The sequence below is a fragment of the Nyctibius grandis genome, chromosome 7 (assembly GCF_013368605.1).
Source record: "Nyctibius grandis isolate bNycGra1 chromosome 7, bNycGra1.pri, whole genome shotgun sequence".
In the NCBI taxonomy this organism is placed as follows: Eukaryota; Metazoa; Chordata; class Aves; order Nyctibiiformes; family Nyctibiidae; genus Nyctibius; species Nyctibius grandis.
This window is the reverse complement of record NC_090664.1, coordinates 36,052,421-36,075,120: the sequence shown is the minus strand read 5'-3', so window position 1 is coordinate 36,075,120 and position 22,700 is coordinate 36,052,421. Positions and strand designations below refer to the sequence as shown.

At 40.8% G+C, this 22,700-nt stretch overlaps 1 protein-coding gene across 1 annotated transcript in view; it reads left to right on the top strand.

Moving 5' to 3' along the window:
• Positions 1-1,126: 1,126 nt before the first annotated feature.
• The window catches only part of CUBN (cubilin), a 149,901-nt gene continuing 128,327 nt past the window's right edge, over positions 1,127-22,700 (top strand). Inside the window, 17 exon segments of the mRNA XM_068404678.1 lie at positions 1,127-1,245; positions 1,400-1,529; positions 1,873-1,965; positions 2,969-3,007; positions 3,788-3,889; positions 4,832-4,935; positions 8,570-8,696; positions 9,982-10,150; positions 10,919-11,050; positions 12,289-12,384; positions 12,945-13,066; positions 15,487-15,673; positions 17,417-17,535; positions 18,872-19,106; positions 20,460-20,641; positions 21,435-21,597; positions 21,803-21,993. Coding sequence (XP_068260779.1) covers positions 1,127-1,245; positions 1,400-1,529; positions 1,873-1,965; positions 2,969-3,007; positions 3,788-3,889; positions 4,832-4,935; positions 8,570-8,696; positions 9,982-10,150; positions 10,919-11,050; positions 12,289-12,384; positions 12,945-13,066; positions 15,487-15,673; positions 17,417-17,535; positions 18,872-19,106; positions 20,460-20,641; positions 21,435-21,597; positions 21,803-21,993 — 2,310 coding nt within the window.

Sequence of the window (22,700 nt, the reverse complement as noted above, 5' to 3'; positions counted from 1 at the left end):
GGAAAATCAAAAAGAATGGTGGTGGACCTGGAGGTTCAGGTAGCTCCTAGCATGAGGAAGGAAAAGATACACAAAGCTCCCCTAAGCAGGGAGAGGAAAGCACAGCAAGGTCTTGTGCAAGGGGAATATGGAGACTGTGGCAAAAGCAAACGGGAGGTGGGACATGGACTCTGTCATGGCTTCCAGCAGCAACAGCCTGGGCCTCAGAGACAAGTACCAACAAGCACCTGGGTGGAACACTTCTTTTGAGAAGGCTGTGAGGTACTGCTGAAGGGTAGAGGAAAATGGGGCCAAGATTAAAATTTTGGCTCTCAGAACATATTAATTCACATTTTTTGATTACTTTTGAGCCTCCTTTGAATTCTTCCTTGGTCTCCTCTGTTGACTGTGGCTGGCCCTGAATTTGGGAGCCCTAGTGTGTGGAATGAAGACAGCCTGAAAACGCCAAACAAACCGCGGTCCCCTTGGTGTGTGATCGCCTCCCCAGCATCTGGGGACTGAGTCATCCTTGAGTCAGAGCAACCATATTTGGTTAAAATTGTATTTTGCTGTTGTAATCCTTGGGATGCTGTTTGGTACTGCTAACTTGTTTGTGTCATCTGCCCAATGAATTACTGGCTGGAAGCTTCTCTTTCAATACAAATACTCCTTGCCAGCTACTGTGGGTTTTATATGTAGGGTTTTTTCTTTTTTTTGGTAACAATCTAGGTCCTTTAGTGCTGCCAAATAATTTTTCCTTCGCCCATGTGGTGCCGTGTGCGGGGAGAGTGAGCCATTCCCGCAGCAGCCAGCTGCAGATTACAAGGTGCTATGAGACACAGGGGTGCTCAGCTGCACAAAGGTCAAAGGCATAATGATAAAATACAGGCAGATTTCAATGAATGATCTTTCAAAGCTCCTGAAACCAAAAGACAAAAAGAGAAAAATGCGTTTAAGTCCAGAGGATTTGCACGCTTTCAATCTTTAATTAAGATACCTGAGATAAAGTTCACCCTTGCAAGACAAGTCAGCAGCATGGGCACCTTGTGAATAAAGAGCTGTGTGGGAGCAAAGGGCACCTGGGCTCGCAACAGTACACTTCAGCACTGGAGGGTTCACTCACACGCAGGACAGCTGGAGGAGAGCAATGCTCTGGGCTGCTCCTGCTCCTTGGCTTTTTGTTGCATTATTATTGCTTGCAGGATTGAGCTGTGAATCAAACCGCTATGAAAAAAAGAGGCAGAAAAGAACCATTTATGATGAACAGTAAGTACCATCGCTCGCAAAGGCATTTGTTCATATGGTTGCTTTAAAGTGCCAGTAATGGGAACAGAAGGGCTTTACTGCAGCTCTTTTTTACATACTCTTTGGCAGTTACGTGTAACTAAATGATCTCTTTGTTTTTTCCGTGATACAACAGGCCTCGTTTGTCTTCAGAGCAGGGTAATTTAGTGTTCCACGCTGGCTCCAGCAAAAATATTGAATTTAGAACTGGACCACTGGGGAAAATAAAAATTAATGAAGAAGACCTTGCAGAACTTTCTAGTCAGGTGATGTAGTTACGGTTCCTTAATATGTTTTTGTTTTCAGTTTTGCACATTAATAGTTTAATTGTCTTCAGAATTTGTCTTAGCAAATGATTGATGTGTTTTGTATGATTGTTATTTTATATTATCTGTGTCAGCACTCTAATATGAAAGTAAGCAAACTATTGCAGACTTGTAAAGTAATCATGCCATTACAGAAAATGATTAAAAGATTTAATTGTATATGTAACAGAGCTCTCTGTATTTAAGTCGACTTTATAATGGTATGATAAAGCAAGAATGAACCTTTCCTAAGCTTTTGAAAAAGCCAAGCTTGTTTCACATTATCTCTGCTGTTTAAATTTAGGTGAAAGAAAGTAATGCAGAGATTCAAGAACTTAAAAAAGCCAATGGTGCCTCTCAGAACGTGTCCCAGCAGGTTGCTCTGCTGACTTCCAAGGTGAGCCATACCCTTGTGGTATCCTCCTCCAACATTCCCAGTTTTCCATTCCTCAGATTAACATTGTTACCTGATTCATTTTAGTATTTCTGGACTCCAATTCAGGGAACTGGGGCAGAGTCCATATTTAACATCAGCTCAGAGTCTGTGTTTAATGATGAGATACTTATTCAGTAACTCTGGAGGCAAGGGAAGTATTCCTGTAAGTCCCATAATTTCCAGTTACCAGGGTTATTCTTTTGTTCACTGTCAACATCTCTATGGACTATATCCTCTAATATTTATGGAAGTGAAATCCCACTAAATTCAGGAAATGGACCATATGTGTTCTTATAGGTGTTACACAGACATTCCATTTCATAGGTGAAATGGGCTGTAGGGGTTTGCAGTGGAAAGAAAGGACCTATGCAGTAGTTTTGCCTCTTCCCTGCTACTAGAGATTTTTCTCCAACAGAAGATTTTGAAACCTTTGCTGACTTGGTTTAAGTGTCTTTTGCTACAATGTTGCCACAAGTTCCTTATAGGAAAATATTTTATAGCCTAAGAGACCTCCCTTTAGGGAAATTGTGCTAATCTGTATCCATCACATTCTCTGATTCAGTTTCAGCTTTCTGTTTGTGGTTACAACCCACTGAGATAGGGTGAACCTTTTCTTGGCTTTCGGTGTACTGTCTCAGACCTCTGTCCTTCGCGTGCGCACGAGCACCCGAACAGTCCCACAGGAAAAGTCACATTCTTAATGTTAAGCACCTGAATACATCTTCACAAGACCGAGTCTTGCTTTTTGGAGCCAAATTGGGACATATTTAAGCTGTCATTTTCTGAACAGCTAAAACACTGAAATCTTGGTGAATGGGTCCTAAATTGAACCTGATTGTCACCTGGTTTCACATGCCAGGTATTCTCTTTTCTCAAAAGAAAATATTTAGTGTATGTGCATCCAGCACGTACCTCTATGGTCAGTCTCATACCAAGTACAACGTAATTCGCATTTCTCTTGCAGATCGTGAGTCTTGACAACAAACTTCAAAGCTTAGAGCAGGTGAGTGAATGGGAAGCAAACTAGAGATCAAAAAAGAAAAATGCAGCCCCAAGTAAATAAAGTAAGGTTACAATCGTTAAATAGCTGAATGGTTTCTTTCCTCTCATGCATTACTCAGTAAAGCTTTTTTTTGGTAACAGGAGGTAAAAAAAAAGCCAAGATTTGTAGAGAAGGTGAAATGCCTTCTTACAAAATATAAACTGGTAGGAGACTGCATTCCTTAAAGGAAAAACAGCTGTAGACTCAAGAACAACAACTAGATACCAGGAGAAGTAAACTCTTTCTTTACTGATCTGTCAAGATGAAGACTGGAGAAATCAAACTGGATTTTATATTGTACTAGAAATAGCTAATTTTCAACCATCACCTGCTTCTCCACTGAGCTTGTGATAAGCCACAGCAACAGCTGCCAGTAAAAGCAGTTATCAGATGGGTCACCCATGGAATCGAGAAGACAAGATGACCCTCCATCTAGGCTCACAGTCTGCTGCCGAAGAACAGTCTCCATTAATATTTACTTTTTACAGAGCTTTTCTCATCCTAGTGCTTGCAGCCAACCATCCTGTGTAAGCCCCATCATATTAGTCTGTATTTTGTACAGATATGAGTGAACCAGGTCAAAACCTTTACAAATCAACCTTGTTGAAAAAAAGCTGGCGGGGGGGAGGGACACAAGAAAGAATGAAAAAAAAAATTAAAAAAGGTTTGTCTTGAAAATAAATGCTAATGAAACACTAAATAAGAAGGAACTTCATTTTCTGCACTTTTCCTGGGTTTCAGGTTCTCCAGAGGAAGGCCTGCAGTAGTAACCCCTGTGAAAACTCAGGGACCTGTGTGAACTTGCTGGATGGTTTCTTTTGCCTCTGTCCCAGCAACTGGCAGGTAAGTCTTTAGCCTCCTTGAATACGGAGCGTGTATTTTAACTGTAAGGATACACCTGGCTTAGTGTAATTGTGACAAAGCACATCATTTTAGGGGTACTCAGGTCAGAGTGAGATATACTGAGCAGCAAAGCAGCAGTATAACACTCGTCATTTGGTTGAAGGGCCACACATTTGCTTCTCAACAATATCAACACACACCAAAAAAAAAATGAAGCCCAAACCATTGGGCCAGACCCTGCACTGTTATACATGGCCAATGGCCCATGAAGTCAGCGACGCTTGGCAGTTCCCACAGCAGAGAATTAGTCTTTGGTTTCTGCTGAGCAGAGGGAACTGAGCTGTGTACCTTGCTGTTGATCTTGCACAAGGATAGAAAGAGAGTGGGGGAAGGGAAAGATGTTTGTTCAAGCTCAAACAAATAAAACAAATGGGGGTGTAAGTAATCAATCGCATTCTGAGTTCTTAAAATCCAAAGACTTTACTGGCAAAAGCTTTAATGGTGCTGTGACATGCACTAGCAATGGAAAAGTTATATCTTCTTCTCAAAGGTTCTCAACCTGAAAGTTGTCCCAGCAAGATTTCAGTCAAAATTGCTGTGCTTTCAGTCTTAATAAAACAGCATCTGCCACTAGAAACAGTTTGAAAGAAAGTTTTCTGAGTCTTTTGCTGTGAAGTTGGAAAGTAGGGGGGATGATAGTACTATGGTGTCCATATGCTTTCTACAAACATCTGAAATATTTTATCCCTCATCTGACTGATAAACAGGGTCACAGAAATACAGCTGAAAAATAGAGTTTTGTTATAATGTTTTGTAAGGGAAGCTGTGTTGATAGCGGCTCAAGGTTTGTATATCTTTGGAAACTATATTAAACATTGGCTCCATGGTTTGCTTAATTTCTCAGTTATTTGAAAAATAAACTGGTTTTCCATTTCATCTTAGGGCCTCCTGTGTTCAGAGGATGTTAATGAATGCCAGATTTATGCTGGAACAGCGTTAGGCTGCCAGAATGGAGCCACTTGTGTGAACACACCAGGCAGCTACAGGTAACTTTTCAAAACTACACACAAAAATCCTATGTAAAATACTATTTTTGTACCCCATAACACACCTGCAGCACAAGTTCTAGGAATAAGTCTGTTTAGTATCTATGTACTATAATCCCTTGCAGTCTGAGACAATATAAAATCCTTAATACACGGTACACCCGAGCCCACCGCAGACACAGAAGGCCCTCTGAAGCCATTGCCTGCTTCAACACAAAGAGCAGCAAGAACCAGATTTATCACAAAGCCATGCTGGGGAAGGAGGCTGCAGATCGGAGACAGGCTCCAGTGACCTGGCTCTCCCTTGTAGGTGATTAGTGGGAATTTACTGCACCGTGGTGTGGCGGTGTGGCAATGTGGCGGTGAGATGTGGCGTGCCGGTCTGTAACCAGCACTTGCCAATGTGCCCACCCAGCACAGCCGTGTTATCATCTCTCTGTTATCACCTACCCCTTGAGACCGAAGGGAGTGAGGAGATGAAGGAGGTGAACAGGAGCAGAGCTTTGGCGCAGTGAAGGCTCTGAGTTGTTGGAAACCTCCTGAATATATGGGCACCCTTGATCACTGTCACTCCCAGCGCACCACACAACCCTGAGAGGTGCCTTCACGCCCTCCACAAATACAGGCACTGCCGAGACTGCAGCAGAGCAGGCAGTGCACAGTGCTGCCAGGCAGAAAGTGGGGAGAAACGCTGTCTGCAACCGGCTGGCCAGGAGGCTGCCTGGGCTGCCCGGTGCGGGCCCCCATAGCCATGAAGTCCCTGGAGCATATCCTTCTCTGGCTGTGCCCAGCTCCGTAGGAAACATGCTCTTGTTTACAGGGTAAGCCAGCCTGGACGTTCTGTGTCTTATTTTCCAAAATGTCAAACAGTCTGGTAAATAAATAACTTTCAGATATAATACAAAGCTCTCCCTGTGCAATGGGAAAGAGCAGGCTGTAGAGCATGACACAGCTTTCTGCAAAGCATCTTGTCTCCTGCTTCAGCATGAAAATCTTAGCCCCCACAAATATTTGCTTGGTGTAACACTGGCTTATAGTGCTTTGTCAGTCTTGGAAGAGGCTCACACAAGGGAAGTTCTCCTGCAGTGGTCCTCACACTTCAGCATTAACACAGAGCCTGCTGAGGTGTCACTGGTGCCTGATGCTTCCTGTCAGCTTGTCTTTGATTTTGAAGGGTGTTTCTAGCTTGCCTGCAGCTGTCCCCAACACAGACATTTGTCAAGGAAATGACACACAAAGCAGGCTGCCTTTACTTGTTTCTTACTGTGCTCAGAGATGTGGTGTACAGGTGTGTGACTAAATCAAGGTTTGAGAGGACAAACCCTCTGCCTTTCTCACAAGTGTTGTCATAGTGTTAGTAGAGTCTTGATTCCTGTAAGTTTTTTTCCCCAATATAATTCTTGCCCTCCTTGGTATCTGCTGAACCAGTGCTTCCTGAAATGAACTAAGACCTCTTCATAAGTCATCCAAATCTTAATATTACTGCTTTTGCATTATGCCCTCGGGATCATTGAGGGCATTGAGGGATTATTGAGTCCTTTTCCCAGCCCCATTGTACTGTCTTCACAGTCTCCCTTTATATGCTGTCTGTCTGTCTTCTGAGTACTCCCCAGATGCTAAATGCATCCCCAGGTAGAGCATGACATGGCTCTTTTCAGCAACTGTGAGAACATTGCTACTAGTTTTTCTAGGGTCCAGCAACTCAGGTCACCCCAGTCCCGCTCTGGTGTAGTTACATGCACCAGCATGGACTGTGGGTAAAGAAAATGGTGATATTTAACTTCCCATAGTCCCCAGTGATAACACCAGGTGAAAGGCAGTACTGGATCAGGTACTGTCAAATGGAGCATAACGCAGTCTTCACTCCCTGTTCAGATTCTTTACTTGCACGCTTTAAGCTGTAATTCAGGAAAACACTGAAGTATGAGGAAAAAGAGCAGGTATTCAGGAAACACCTTCCTGAATCAGGACCTTCACAGGACATTACATCACTTGGATGAAAGGCTGTGAAGGTCCCCATGTCCATCAAATTTTTGTGTCAGAATCAAAATAATGGAGGTCTCACCACGATGTGACATCAGCCATGGAAGAGAACCAGGGCAGTGCCGAGCAGCAGTGCAGCACAATTTGGCTGAAGCTCCTTGCAGTGTTACCTACTTCTTGAAGCTGTTCTCTGAGCAACTTCGGATGAGTAGTAGCTTAATCTTTGCCAGCGTAGGCAGGAGAAAGTGCCATTGTCCTCCTCCTTCGGAGCCATTCTGATTGCCTTGCTGTGTCCTTTGGAGCTGAACATGAAGCTCTGATGTACTTTGAAACATACAAAGGTGATCTGGTTTCCTGACCCATTGCCTCTGTACTTGCCCAGGTTGAGCTACTGCACTGGAAAGATGGTGTTGGTCTATCTGCTCTCTGTTACAGTAATCAACATGCTGTCTACAGTACTGCAGACTGCAGTTCAGCATTAAGCTATCGTAGGTTTTTTAAGACTAAGTTCATCAGGTTGCTTGTCCTGAGTGCAGTGTTTAATTACCTGCAATTGGCTTATCAAACTGCTATTTCAGCTGAGCATGTGACACTCTGGCAGTGTCTGGAGATTGCTCCAAGGTCCTGATCAGCTGCACTGGAAAACCCTGAATCAAATTCTTCAGATAAATGCTTTTACAGAGTAGTTTTCATTAGCCAGCTTAAAAGTGATTTAACAGGAGTGTGTACCTGCCATATGTCTCTGTGAGGAGCAGACATCAGCAGACATCACAGCATAGAACTTGCATCCAAATAAGTGTCTCACTGTCTTTTTAATAAAATGCTATTGAACTGATAGGAGGCTTTCTGCAGGTTTAGGTCCCTTCCAGTTGTATTTCAGAGCCTCAGATTTGGTCCATGTGGGAATAAAGGGCCAGAGAAAAAGGAAACGTTACCTGAGGGCGTAGAAGCTCCCAGTTTCAGTTCCACCATATATGTACAGTGCTGTGACTAAGGCCATGACAACATGATGCAGCTGGCAGCCTGCAAGCCAGATCCCTGCTGCAGGATGCATCCCTTCAGCCCATGGCTTTGTTCTTCCCACCCCATCAGCCCCAAATGCCTCCTCCTGCCCACCACACTCACCTGAAATTTGGGCTGCTGCTGAGAGAACAGCTGCCATGTGTTGAGGTGTGGGTGTGACGGTACCCTGCTCTCTGGGATAGGCCAGACATGGCATTTCTGCATATTGCTAGAGGTAGGGTTTTAGGCACTTGGCATCATATGAGGGTCATAAACTGAAACAAAGTTTAGGTGCTCTCTGACTGAAGTGGGGATTTCCAGGCTCATACTCCTCTGAAGTCTCATGTTAGATATTTCTTTTTCTCTGGATTTGCACTTACGAATGTAACAAAAGGCTGTGGATTCTCCCATAGGATCAGACACTCATGGGTACACACGTCCCATGTGATTCTTGAGTCTCTGCTGAATAGGAGCTTTGCCTCTGTGCATGATTATTAATGGGATTGTCAGTATTGCTAAATAGACAGATTTCATGAGGAACACCACATAAATAAAAGAGTGGGGAATGATCTCTTACCATGACAATATGTGATCTTTAAGTGCTATTTATAGACAACATTTTGATTTTTCTGCCCGCTTTTACCATTAGCTGCTCCTGTACTCCAGAAACCTACGGGCCTCACTGTGCCTCGAAGTTTGATGACTGCCAGGGAGGATCTGAGATGCTCTGTGGGCATGGCATCTGTGTAGACGCAGGCAGGGATCAGCCCAACAAGGTATGGAGCAACATATAAATTGTATATAAGCACGCCATGTACAAGGACCAAATAATGCTGAGCACCACAAAACAGTGTAGCACACACTGCTGCTGAAAAACAGCAAGAAATGCCACTGTACAACATAACCTGACTTCTCTGTTGTCGCAAGGACAGCAGAAAGAATTAAAAATGCCTTGTGTCTTGTTAGAGGTACTTATCACAGTATCAGATCTACTCCTACATCCATAGGAAGCTTGGGAATATTCTTTGAATATTCAAAGTCTTACTTGAAGCAAAGGCTGGGGTGGCTGCTGCTCGTATTTTGGTGCTCCTCACTGTCAGTTGGACTTAAGTCTCTGACTTCAGGCCCCAGCTATCCAAGTGTCTGCAGAGGGTGGATGCTAGCATGCAATTGCACAGTCTTCTGGAGCAAGCCAGCTCATTCTTTTTGGGAGGAAATCTGGGTACAAGGTGTTCACTCCAAAGGGATTTACGGAAGATGCCAGCTTTGGCTTTTTCCACTCAGAGCAGCCCTCCAAAACTACCCCGGCATGCCTGTGCTCCTTAATGCTCCTATAAACGCATGCACCATTCCAGACATACCACATATTCTTCATGCTATGCTATAAAATCATTCCTTTGCTCAATTTGTAAAAGTTTTCACAACTCATCACTTGTTTTCTGCCCATTTCTGTGGAGAAAGCTTTTAAAAAGGGTTCAGCATTGGCTTAACAGTGTCTGCTCCTGTGACAGTCAACAATAAAGCTCCCATTAGCTTTAATTGGACCAAAGCTAGATAAATGCTGAAATCTGGCCATTAGTAAGGTTTACTAGAGAGGAAATCATTTTCCTCAAAGAAAATGTATATTTGCAATTTAATGTCAGCACTGCACATTGCACAGATTACTGAACAGTTTGCTTAAAAGCAAATAGCCAAGCTGATTTCAGGTTGCTTACGCTGATCTGTTTACGCTGGTTACAAAGCAAGTTGATGACTTTTAATTATATTTATGTACAGCTCATAATTGCTGTTCATTTTCTCTGGAAGCTTTGGGGTAAATTACAGGTTTCTTTGATGAACATAATGAATGAGCCTGTTGTTGCTTCCTTAATCTAAATAGGTAAATTCAGAGGAAGAAATAGACTGAGAAAACTACTGAAGCAACTTATAAAACAGAACATGCAAACCATGTAGTTCTCTGAAAGCTTTCTTGCTATAGTTTAAAAGACATTTTATAAAATTAACTCCTTCTGCACTTCTCTTGACTGTTCTGTCTTAAATATGTGATGTTTGCCGTGGCAGCCCAAGTACCACTGTATCTGTGACGCTGGCTGGATGTCCCCTCCTAGCAGCCCTGCCTGCAGTGCTGATATAGATGAATGCAGCCTCCCTAATCGTCCATGTTCACAGAATCCACTTGTGCAGTGCCATAACACACCAGGCTCCTACTCGTGTGGTCCCTGTCCCGCAGGTATCACGCCCTTCCGCACTCTCAGGTGGGAGGGGGTGGCAGCAGGTAGTACTGCCTGTATGTGATAAGCACAGACACAGGATGCAGATGAGAGTAACTCCATGAAATGCTTTGGTCTCTATTCTAGAGAATAAATCCCTGCAGGCTATGTCTTATCTAGGTAACGTAGGCAGTGGAGTCTAACGCATGGTTTATCCCATCCTAAACTGAGCATCTAAATAAGTCTGATGTACCCTCATGTCCATAGGTACCTTCATGTCCATCATGTCCTATTACCTTCATGTAATAGGTACAAGGTACTTTCATGTCCATATGCTCACTGCCCTAAGGCAATATAAAAATCTAATTGTTCCCTCAAGCTTCATAACCTATGATTCCTCTTCCTGAGTTGGGTAGGTGGTGTGTGTAGGAGGAATATTTGAAGTATTTAACCAGAGTTACGATAAAGTTTTGCTGCAAATTGTACGTGTGTACACTAGACCAGGACTGCCTCCTCTTTAGGTTAAAGTGTGTTTGATTCTGGAATATCCAGAATATGGTTAAAACAAAGTGTTCTTGCACACACATGTCCACCCTGTTGTGTTTGTAACCTATTTTGCAGACTAGTATTAATTTTCATCAGTTATGAAAGGAACAGGTCTTCTCTTGTGTTAATGAAATGGAATTCAAAAGTCATATTTTTCTGCTCAATTAAAAGATCTGGTCAAAGAAAAAAACGAAAAGGCCAGGCATTTTCTATTTTAATGTATTTCCTGTGCTGCTTTTTAGGCTGGCAAGGAAATGGCTATAGTTGCCAAGACATTGATGAATGTGAAAGTAATAATGGAGGCTGCTCAATGGCACCAGTGGTGCAATGTATCAACACAATGGGATCCTTCCTCTGTGGGCTCTGTCCACCAGGTAAAACGGATTTTTTTTGTTGATAAAACTATGGAAAGGGCTTAAAAGATGAAGATTCAATACATTTGAGCCTGTTTTATTGGAGACTTAAGAAGCTGAAGATTGGTTTTACATAAAGAATTGGTTTTATATAAAGAATTGGTTTTATATAAAGAAGGATCACATACAAAAAGCAATACTGTAATACAGAATGCAGAGTCCAAGTATATTCAAACTGCTTCAGCTATTAATGAACATTTTGTAGAGTGTCTCTAATGATGGTCCTCTGAAATGTGTTTCTTTTGTACTAGGTAGCCCCTTTCAGTGTTAGAGCCTTGATTTGACCGAAGTACTTCCTTCATAAGATCATTAACAGGAAACAAGGATTGCATAATTATGATAGTAATGTCATTATCTGTATTAATTAAAAGAGTATCCTGTCTGCCATAAATCAGCTGTATTGTCTGTCTTAAAAAAAGCCTTGATAATTGTCACGCTCTGAATGCTGTCTAAGGCGGCAGTGTTTCCATTGTAGTACAGGTCAAGCAGTGGAGGTCATGACTTACATCTTTATAATTTGTGGTTTATGATTTAAAATGCTTTATGAAATGCACGCTATCTATCCTAGAAATACTAGCAGGAAAAAGCATTTCTAATTGACCTTTCAATTGCTATTTAAATGGCAATAGACTGCAGGTAGCGAAGGCTCTCAGTTACTGAGTGCTAAAGGGCTGTCAGCACACTGGAAATGTAGCCTCAGGCAAGTTTTGATGCGGTGCAGTGGACCTCAGCTCTGGCCGTGCAGGGTCGTGCTGCAGCACTTTGGTCCTGCTGAGCCTCCTGAGGGGAGCTGGATGTTGTGTTTGAGACCCAAGGGCAGCTCTGACACACAGCAGGAAGCCTGGAGGTGGTCAGGGCTGGCTGGGTGCAGAAGTGTAGGGAGGGCAGCACACAGTGGCTGGGAGAGCTGAGCTTCTATGGCCTCACTGACATCACCTATATTTGGATAGTGCTAATATATCTTTTTTCTAAAATCGTGGGAGGATTTAGTTGCAATCAGAATCTATCCCTGCAATGCAGAAACCACAATAAATATCCCAGGTTTTACTTCAGCAGCGATCTCAACTTTTTCTTTTGAACTGCAGAAGACTATGATTTTACACCATAAATTAATCTTTTTCTCACCAGATGGTTGTTTTGCTGTCGATTCTCAGAGAACATAGTTTGTTACAGACTAACTGAGATTTACTTCTAAACAGGTTATGAAGGAGATGGCCAAACATGTACCCAGGTTGATATCTGCTCCATAAATAATGGAGGATGCCATCCTTTGGCTACTTGTACCTCAGCTCCAGGTACGATGCTTTCTTAAGGAGTGTAAGTAATACCAGTGTGAATCCCAAGGAGGGTTTGGTTAGGCTGAATCCACTTTGTAGCAACATATTTATATTGCAGATCCTTCTCCACAGTCAGTTTTGCCCCACCCAAAGAGTTTACAGGCAGGTTAGCTAAAGCCAGTAGGCTTTTCCACAAACACTGACAGAAATAGATTTTAGGCTCCACCAAAGAGTAGATTTCATCATAAAAATGTGGAGGTCTTCACCATTTGTCTTTGATGCAGTTTTCTAATTTCAGCTGTTTTTACTATTCTTCTCCTTTCCATAAATACTTGTTGACTACTCCCTCCACTTCCCATGAAGCTGACCTTGGACTCTCAGTTACCCATAGCAAAGCAACACTGGGGATCTTTCTGTGGTCAAACTGGACACTGACCAGGGAAGGTATCAAAAGATCAAATAAGTTAGAATTATATAAAGGCTCTGCTTCAAAATGTCAAGAACCTTTACTGTCATGGTTGATATTGTCACCATAACAAGGACTGAACTACTTTCTGTATCTTGATTCATCTCCCAAGGGCCAATGCCATTTTGTTCCTGTGCATCTGGGTACACCGGAAGTGGATACGGGCCGAACGGGTGCTCTCCTCTCAGTGATATCTGTCAGCTGCAAAACCCTTGTGCAAATGGGCAGTGCTTGGTAAGTGCTGGACTCCTTGCAGTAAGTGATAATGCTATGTAGTTATAACCAGGAACAACAGGGAGACTGGTGAGACTGAAAGCTGAGTGCAGACATGCTAAAGGTAATGAGGCAAGGTCAGCGGGGAATAGGAGATCAACAGATATACCTAGGGAAAACAAAGTGAGTTTCAGGGCACACAAGCGATTTTTTCATGTCTAAAGTAGTGGCAGCAATCTTGGCACTAAGAACCAGGCTGCCTGAGAGGAGAGGTAGCTGGTACCACAGGCTAGCGATGGGATGCTGGTGCTGGTGGGGGAGAACTAATGAGTGGTTGTCCCTGGTGGGACAGGGAAGTAATTTACCACCTGAGATCATGGAAGAATTACCCATGATAATAAAACCAATACCTCTGCTGACCTGCAGACGGTTAATATCCAGTACAGTTAGTTATGTGTTCCTAGGCTGGTCTTGTGAGAGCCCCTCTGGAGTCTCAAGCTGTTTATATGGATATGGAGGGGGTGCTTCATGGGAACTGATTGTACTCGTGCTGGTAGCCGAGGTTATGTGTTCCTAGGCTGGTCTTGTGAGAGCCCCTCTGGAGTCTCAAGCTGTTTATATGGATATGGAGGGGGTGCTTCATGGGAACTGATTGTACTCGTGCTGGTAGCCGAGGTTATGTGTTCCTAGGCTGGTCTTGTGAGAGCCCCTCTGGAGTCTCAAGCTGTTTATATGGATATGGAGGGGGTGCTTCATGGGAACTGATTGTACTCGTGCTGGTAGCCGAGTGTTTCGGACCTTTACTGATTGGTGGTGTGAATTCATTCTCATGCACAGCGACGACTTAGTTTGTCCACATGGACACTGTGAAGGCCTTTTCGCTTCCTCAGCGAGGTGTGCTGTGCTCAGGAAAGTCCACACTGCCGACCTTGGGATTTTGATAATTCTGTTGTGGAGGATATTTATGATGAATTTGGAGAAATGTTTGAAATAGTACATTTGTTGTTCCAGCAGAGTCTGAACCCATTTGTCCTCATTGGTCTATGAGTATCCTCCATTTGATGATCCTGGAAGGCAGGGGGGAAATGGAACATACAATACGGACTTGGTAGTGTTAGGTTAATGGTTGGATTCAATGATCTTAAAGGTCTTTTCCAGCCTCAATGATTCTATGATTCTGTGATATGTTATCTTTCCCTTTTCACATTTTCTGTGTGAAAGGAGATGATTCCTCTCACTTCCACTCCACCCCTTACCAACATTCCTCGCTCTCTCTTCTGTAGGTACCTATTGTCTTTTCACTCAGATATTTAAAGGGCCTTTTATGCCCAGATCTAATCTACTTTCTTCTGACTATTTAGAAATTATTTATTTCAGTCAGTCTATTAAAAGAAATGACGTCTTCCCCTAAATATATCCTAACATCATGGCTACAAACTACTACTTAAAGGTAATAACACAGTCAGATACTTCAATAATGGGACTACAGAAGCATCTAATAAAATAGAGGAATAGCAGAACTATATTTGGCCAGCATAATGACAGATGAAATATAATGTTAATTAAATATCAGGCAATGCAGATCAGAAAATACCTTTTCGTCTTCTAAAGCAGCATTCTGAGCCCTAAATACACATAAAAATCCTCTTCCATCATACTGAAAATCTTTGTTTAGGACACAGAGGACATGAACAGAGAATGCAAAAGGAGATAGAGAATATAGCACATTGATTGTATGGCATCAAAGATGGGGTTGTTAGCATGTACCTTAGAATACCCTTTTCTGCTTTACCTGTAAAAGGTGTGTCTATAAAACAAGAAATATAAGAGGACATAAGAAATTAACAGTTAGAGATATGGAAAGACTTGATTATAAGGAGAAGTAGTAGAGGTTGAGACAAAAGAAATGGAAAAGAGACATACAGAATAAGGAATAATGCAGAGAAGGCCATGCAGCTGTTCCCATTTAACATCCCTCAGGGTGAAAATGAAAGTTAACAGCCCACATAAGAGCAGTGCAGACTTCCCAGAGAATAGGCTTGAGACAAATGATTTATAAGCCACTGTTATCTTGACTTGCTATTTATAAGGTTTGGATAATATGATTGACTTGTTTCTAGGTTGATCATTTCAAAGTCAAGCAAACAGTTTTCTGAATGGCTAAATTAATACAGATTTTGACTTTTAGAAAGTAATTTGAAAGAGCCCTGCAAAGAAATAACTTAATAAAAAAAGCAAAGAGCTAGATAATCTGATTAGGCTTTGTGTTTATTTTGGTATTCACCAGTTACCATCAAGGCCATTCAATTCCAAATGTTTTATTTATTTGCTCCAATATCTCCACATAAAATAAGTGTAAATATCAGTCTTTCTGCTGACTGCATTGATTCCTTTAGGTGATCCATGCTCATTAAGTTTATTTCATTTGTTTATACCTGTAGGCAATGATCTCTGGGTATTTCTGCCTGTGTAATGCAGGCTGGACAGGCCCTAACTGTACAGAGAACATTGATGAATGCATTAGCAACCCTTGCCAGAATGGAGGGACCTGCACTGATGGTGTCAATGGCTACTCCTGTGAGTGCACCAGCACGTGGACAGGACCACAGTGCCAGACTGCCCAGCAAGGTATGGCCAGGACCTGCTCCCCAGGAGAAATGGTCCACCAGGCTTCAGTGAGTAGATGCTTGGTGTATAGGATTAATATGTGAGTAAGAACCAAGTTGTGATGGAAAAAAAAAAGCCTTCTTGGTGGATTAAAGATCCTGACCTAAAGTCCCTTGGAGTCAGAGTTGTCCATGAGTTTTGTTTATTGCTGCATTGTTTAGGAATAGGAGCGTAACAATGAAGTTGATCTACAGGCCCACTGGCCTTGACTAGATGCCAAACATCCTAAAATCAGATCTCTGTTCCTGAGAAAGGGGTCTGGTAAGCTGCTTGGGAAAGAGGATCTGATATAAGGAGAACAGATTTACAAGATAATATATTAATGTTTCTCTTTTGTGCATACTATTTCATTTGTTGTGAAGCTGAGAGCTCCTGATATTTTTAGTCAAGATGAAAAGCCAGAAAAGTTTTTCAAACAGAAATTTAATGAAAGCAATGTTATTCATGAAAATGGGGGACTCTGAGTTTTATAGAGTGACTGCAAGGTCCTGCCTTTAACGTTCCTTCTTAATACAACTTTTTCTGTTTGTTTGTGATATTTTTGTCATTAATTTTAATTAAAAATGGTCAGGATAGCTTTCCAGTGAGCGTCCCTGTGGCAACCATCTGTTAGATGGCTCATATTTATTGCAGGTTGCTGTGAAGAAATCAGATTAACTTTTCACAGAATACAGAGCGTAGAACTTTCACTGAGCCACTGTGAAATCTGCTCTATTTTAGAGCTACTTTAGGCTCTTTTCTATCTTCCTTAAATATCTAACTAGTAATTTTTATTATTATGCACATACATGTAGAAAAATTATGTTTTAACCATTCATAACATAAGGGATAGAAAACCAATTTTTATCTAGCGTGAAATTATAGTGTAGTAACTTTTGGTTTAGTTCCTAATCAAGGGAAACACAATATACTTTATGACATGATAATGCTGAATCTGGTTGAGAAATGGTGAGATGTTTTAGCTGGACATTTCAAACAAAATTATATTTTTTACCATTTTCTTATACATAACATTTCATTCCAGTTTGCTGAGAATTGAATATTTCTTTAGCATCAGCTGAATGTCAAACTACAGCTGCTTGTTGTATCCTGCAGCTGTATGTGCACTGTATTTTGGGTGCTTTATGGACATGTTTTTCCGTAGCTGTTTGGGATTCCTACTTCACAGCTCCCATTCATTGAATGGCTCAGCGAGAGAGGAGACCATGATATATCATGAGAGGTGTTATCAGGCTCAGAAATCTGACCAAAAAAGAATAAATGGGTGAATAAAACATCTGAAGGATAACTTCTATGACGCACCACTACTGAGAAAGACAATTTTATATCATGTTAGCTTCAAAATATTATTTTATTGTAGGTGAAAAATTTAAAGATTCAATTTGGAGGTAGCCTTCTGGAAACAAACTAGTTTATGGACGTTTCTCTGAGACAGAATCAATATTTTTTATCCGCATATTCCAGCTGAAAATCTTTATTCGTTTTCCAGGAACTACTTTTCTCTCAGGGAGTAATTTTGCTCGTTTTTTGTAATGTCATTCCGATTTAGAGGAAATCCTGAGGATGCTTTTATAGAAGTATCTTTCACCATTGTTTTAAACGTTTAGGAAGCCAAAGCTATGCTAGAAAGTTAGGTTCTGTTTAAGTCTGTACAGTAATAGCACAAATTAATCAATTTATTTAATTTTCTCTCTCTTTCTGCAGTTTGTGGAGGATATCTCTCAGGCTCCAGGGGGACTTTCAGTTACCCTAACAACCCAAACAGCCAGCGGTACAATAGTAGGGTCAGCTGTGCTTGGGTTATCCAAACTAATCCCAACAAGGTAAAATAGAGTTCAGGTTAAAGAAACCCTCACTCTGCAGGACCCCCTTATCTCATCAGAGCAAACGCAACCATCTTCATGCCACATATTCCCATGTTGTGATCCAACCCCCTCAGAATTCTTATTCAAAGAGAATAAGTTTTACATCGTTACAAGCCTTCAGGCTCCTCAGTCTAAGAATTAGCCCTGGCTATGTTTTTAAGGTTTTTCCTGTGAAGCTGAAGGTTAGAATTTATTCATTCCTACAATTATTGCATCTAAAAATGAGACCTTAAGAAAGCACATCAAGTGATTGGAGATTTCTAATAAGTTTGTGAGGGCTGACATCACTTACCACCATGTAAAGAAGGTCTGATGGGCTCCACAGTTGGTTCATGAGCTAAGTGACCTCAGAACAATTTCATATTTCTGATTTCTGAGCCCAGAAATGTGGCATGCTGAATTCATATTGTCAATGGCTTTGTGTAATAACAGCATTTGAATTTTTTAAGGATTAATTTTTAAATATTGCACTCAAATATATATTGATTCTGCTCTGCAATTAACAATTCCACTTGTGTTATGAATAACAACTACAAAATATGTTACTTCACACTTTAGCATGGGTCTTCTTACTTGGAATCTAAATATTTGATCTATTTTTGACATTTCATGGAATGAACTAAGTAATTCTATAAACAAGTGATTGCTAGTGGTGTTTATACAGCATTATATATATGTGACTTACCCTCAGCTTTAAGACTGAGAGCCACTACTGTCTTCAGCAAAGCTATATTAAAACACGAGTGAGGAATCTGAACATACGTAAAGCTGTGTACGTTACTAAGTATCTAGAGTGGGCTTATGAGACACTGATTTTATATATGCAAAGAAAGATCGTTTCATTTTTTGAAGTCCCATGACAATATTTTCAACCATAGCAAGGATGAGAAATGTTAATTATCTGGTGAGAAAACTGCCATGGGAAACCTGGAATAAAATATTTTATGCTCTATTTCAAGCCTTTCACATGGCTTGAAATATATGCATATATATATTACACATATATAACAGACACAGGCAAATGATCTCAATGATTAGTTTTTAGGAATAACGTTCTTTCCAGACAACTTCCCTGTCCAAATTCTTTCCTATCTTCTCTCTTTTCTTTCGACCCTTAAGATTCTGTATTATCTTCTTCTGTCCTGGAACTTTTCAGGAAATGGCATAATGGTTCCAAAAGCTCATAGATTCTTGCAGTTATATGAACACATATATCTGCTCTATATAGAGTTACTGCATAAACAGTGTCTCAGTGGATGGAAAAAAAGAGATTTCTTCTGTTACTTCCTGTTAGATTCTGCATATTATTTTCCCATTCTTCCAACTGGAGGCAAGTAATGAGTGTAACTCTGACTTTCTTCAAATCCATGATGGGCCTTCAGCATCGATGCACATGCTGGGAAAGTACTGTGGCTCCTCACCTCCTCCAGAGCTTTTCAGTTCCCACAACTCCCTGTACTTTTGGTTCTACTCAAGCTACACCACTACAACTGGAGGTTTTACTGTTCAGTGGGAATCTCGGGATCCTGGTAAGTTTGATGAAATGTCAAGTAATTTAGCATCTTCATGGCATTGAAGCAAAATGAATGACTTACATCCTTTGATTAGGAAACATTAGGAGCAGTAGGACAGTATTTTACTACTGGGTGAGGCTGAAATGTAGATATATATGTCGCTTCAAAATATTTAAACTCCAGCTCTAGGCCTCTGCATGAATAATTTTCTGCTGTTTTTTAAGGCTGTTTTATACCTCCTGTAAGGAATCCCCCAATGAGCATGTGTTCCTGGAGATGCCGTTCTTCTGATTAGTTCTCTTTTCTTACAGAAGTATCTAGTGCTTTGAGCAAGCCACTGATAATTTACAAGAGGCTAGAGAGTTTGAACCATGCTTTCCAAACATGATAGATTGTTGGGAATTTTATTTTAAGTTATTTGTGAGGTTTGTGATATGATTTGCTGTATATTTCTGCCTGAGCTCTTGGTAACGCCACTTATGTGATTCTTCCAGGAGGCCTGGCAGTGCATTTCAAGAGATAAACCCCAAGTCATCTTGTGCAACATCAAGCTCACTTCAATGTTCTGTGTATTGTCTAGAAACAAAATTGTGCATTGGGTTGTGTCTTGAAAGAACTATTGAGTACAAAAAGTATAGAAAATTCAGGGGGAGAATGGTTTCTTTATTTCCAAAAATATTTATTGAAATGCTTTTAATGTGATATTTGGTGGTTTTTTTTCTTGCAATTGACATTATTAGATAGATAATTACTAACTGACGAATATGGATACAAAAATATGAAAACAGATCTTTTTTTTTTGGGGGGGGGGGGGGGGTGGGAGCGGGGGAGCAAAGAGGGAGAGAGGTATAGATGTAGCTAGACTAGTTATTCCTTAGGTATAACACACAAGATACCTTTACCATTCCTAACTGTTATGCTGAGAGGGATTTTTTTTTTGTTACAGATATATAAAACAGCCTTCCCTGTAATTAACATTTTTAAAAAATGAAACCAGTCTTGTGCTAGGATAAAACCTGGAGAATATTTACAAAGTACAGAAATTCAGATTAATTTTGTAAATCCAATCCAAAACACAGTGCTTTTGATCATTCTCCTAAAGATATTTCTATCATAACCGGGAAAGAATCTTTCTTTTACTGTGAAAATCAGGAAATATTTGGAGTTCTGCTTCTATAACTGAATTGCAGAATTAATTGTAAGATTTAAAGAAAGAATTAACTTATTGGTTTCTTTGGCTTGGTCTTTGTTTTTGAATTTATTCTGGATCCCAAAGTGGTACCTAGTTTTGACACTACAGGAGAATTCATCTTCTGACCTGACATGTGGTGTTAAAGACTCTGTTCTTCCATGTTTCTTTTCTGCTAGAATGTGGTGGTGAGCTGACGGGTACTTACGGCTCGATAAGCTCTCCAGGATACCCTGGTAAATATCCTGTAAACAGAGACTGTTTCTGGACCATCTCAACCAGTCCTGGCCTCCTCATCACATTTGCTTTTGGCACACTAAGCCTAGAACACCATGAAAACTGCAGTTATGACCATTTAGAGGTAAAGTTTAATTGTGGATTATGACAACATTTTATGGCTATGTTATTGCAAAACAAGATATTCCAAAACTTTCTGTAAGTACAGAAGGGGACTGTTTGAAAATTAAATCATGGGTTGAAATGCTCATTTGTACTTATTCCAGCCATCAACGCACACTCAGATACAGGCAGTATAACAGAAAGGTGATAATATCCCACTCCACTAAAGTCAGTTGAAGTCATGTGATGAAAGAGGATGGGATTCAGGCCAAATACCTGGTGGGAAGCTTTCACTTTCTTACAAAGTTCAGTCTCCAAACTCCTTGTCGAATGTCAACCCACAGAGAATTAATCAGCCTAAGGAAAACTATTAGGGAATCGGATTAATAGATTCATATTATAGTACAGTCCATGACTTGATGTGTAAGCTTAGGGCTTTTTCTCAATTGCGAAGTAATGGTTAGAGAATTCACTGATACCGAGTCATGGAAATGAGAAGCTGGTTTGGAATAGCATGTTCTCCAAAATTGTGCAATGCAGAGCATGATTTCAGGAACAGAGTTTAACAGCTGATCTGATTCTTTCATTCCCTTTTGCAAAACCCTTGATGACTCTCCAAGGAGCACCATCACAGCTATGCTAGTGGGTCTGTTTCTTGGTCCCTATGTGCTTGGAGGAAACTTCCTATGAGCTTTCCCTCCACCCACCAGCTACAATATCTCCTGCAGCCCCCAAGATAACTTTGAGAGTGTTAGTATTGTTCACAACTGGCACACATGTGATAATCCTAAATGCTGATTTATCATTCTGTCTAGATTCGAGATGGTCTTCTTCCACAAGACCCTGTCCTTGGTAAATACTGTAGCACTGGATCTCCACCCCCACTCCAAACCACTGGTCCATATGCATGGATTCACTTTCACTCTGATGACTTCGTTACTGATAAAGGCTTCCACATCCTCTATACAACATCACCTGGTAAGTAAAATTCAGCATTAAAAGTTGGTCTGTAACATTCCCAAGATACAGCCAACAGCACATGAACGGATGTAATTAACACTTGCTATTTAATAATATAGAAATCCTCTTTGATTTCCAGCCATTGTACAGAGGCAGCCTAAACTGAAAGAGCTACCATACCTGTGAATATCTCAATTAATAGATTTTTTTTTTCTTAATATAGCAGATCCAAGTTGTGGAGGAAATTACACAGATAGCAAAGGGATTATCACATCCCCTTTCTGGCCTAACCCTTATATCAACAACCGACAATGTATCTACATTATCAGACAGCCGGAAGATGAAAAAATATACCTCAACTTCACCCATATGGAGCTGGAGAGTCACACTGGTTGTTCATCGAATTATATTGAGGTGACTTCTCTTAATCAGTTGATATGAAAGGTTGATTACATGTGTGTACAAAACTATGCGGCATAATTTGCGTCCCAAGGGCCATTGCAGAAATAGGTGTTAATCAAAGGACTAAGTATACCAATTTATTACAGTTCAAAAGTCACAGGGGCTAAAAGAGCAGGACTGTACATTTGAAATGAAGCAAAGAGAAGGGAACAAGAAAATCTGTCTAGCTTAACACTAATTCTTAATTGGCTATACATGATTAAGGTGACATTTGGACCTTTGGTAAAAGCATGCCACACGCAAGAAAAACAGAAATAATGCCACAGCCACCATGCAGCGTTTTCTGGAGTCATGGTGTTGTACTGAAAATCTTGTTCTGGGTCAAAAAGGAAGCACACCGTATATATATTTATATATACATACATAGGTACATATATACATATATAAAGCCAGGAATTTATTATTAGTATAAATGAAATCTTACAAGTCTAATTCAAGAATTATTATTAGTCTAAATTTAATTATTATAGAAAAAATAATAGTACAGTTAGAATGCTTCTATATGGAAAATGGAATAATAATACAGTAGTAATGTTGATGCTATCTGGGATCCACTTGAGGTGACTTTTATGTTTGCTTTTACACTTAGCTCTTCATTGCTCTGCAGCTTCATGTTAGACCCGAATTTACTACGATAGGGTGCCTTTTAAGTACACTAG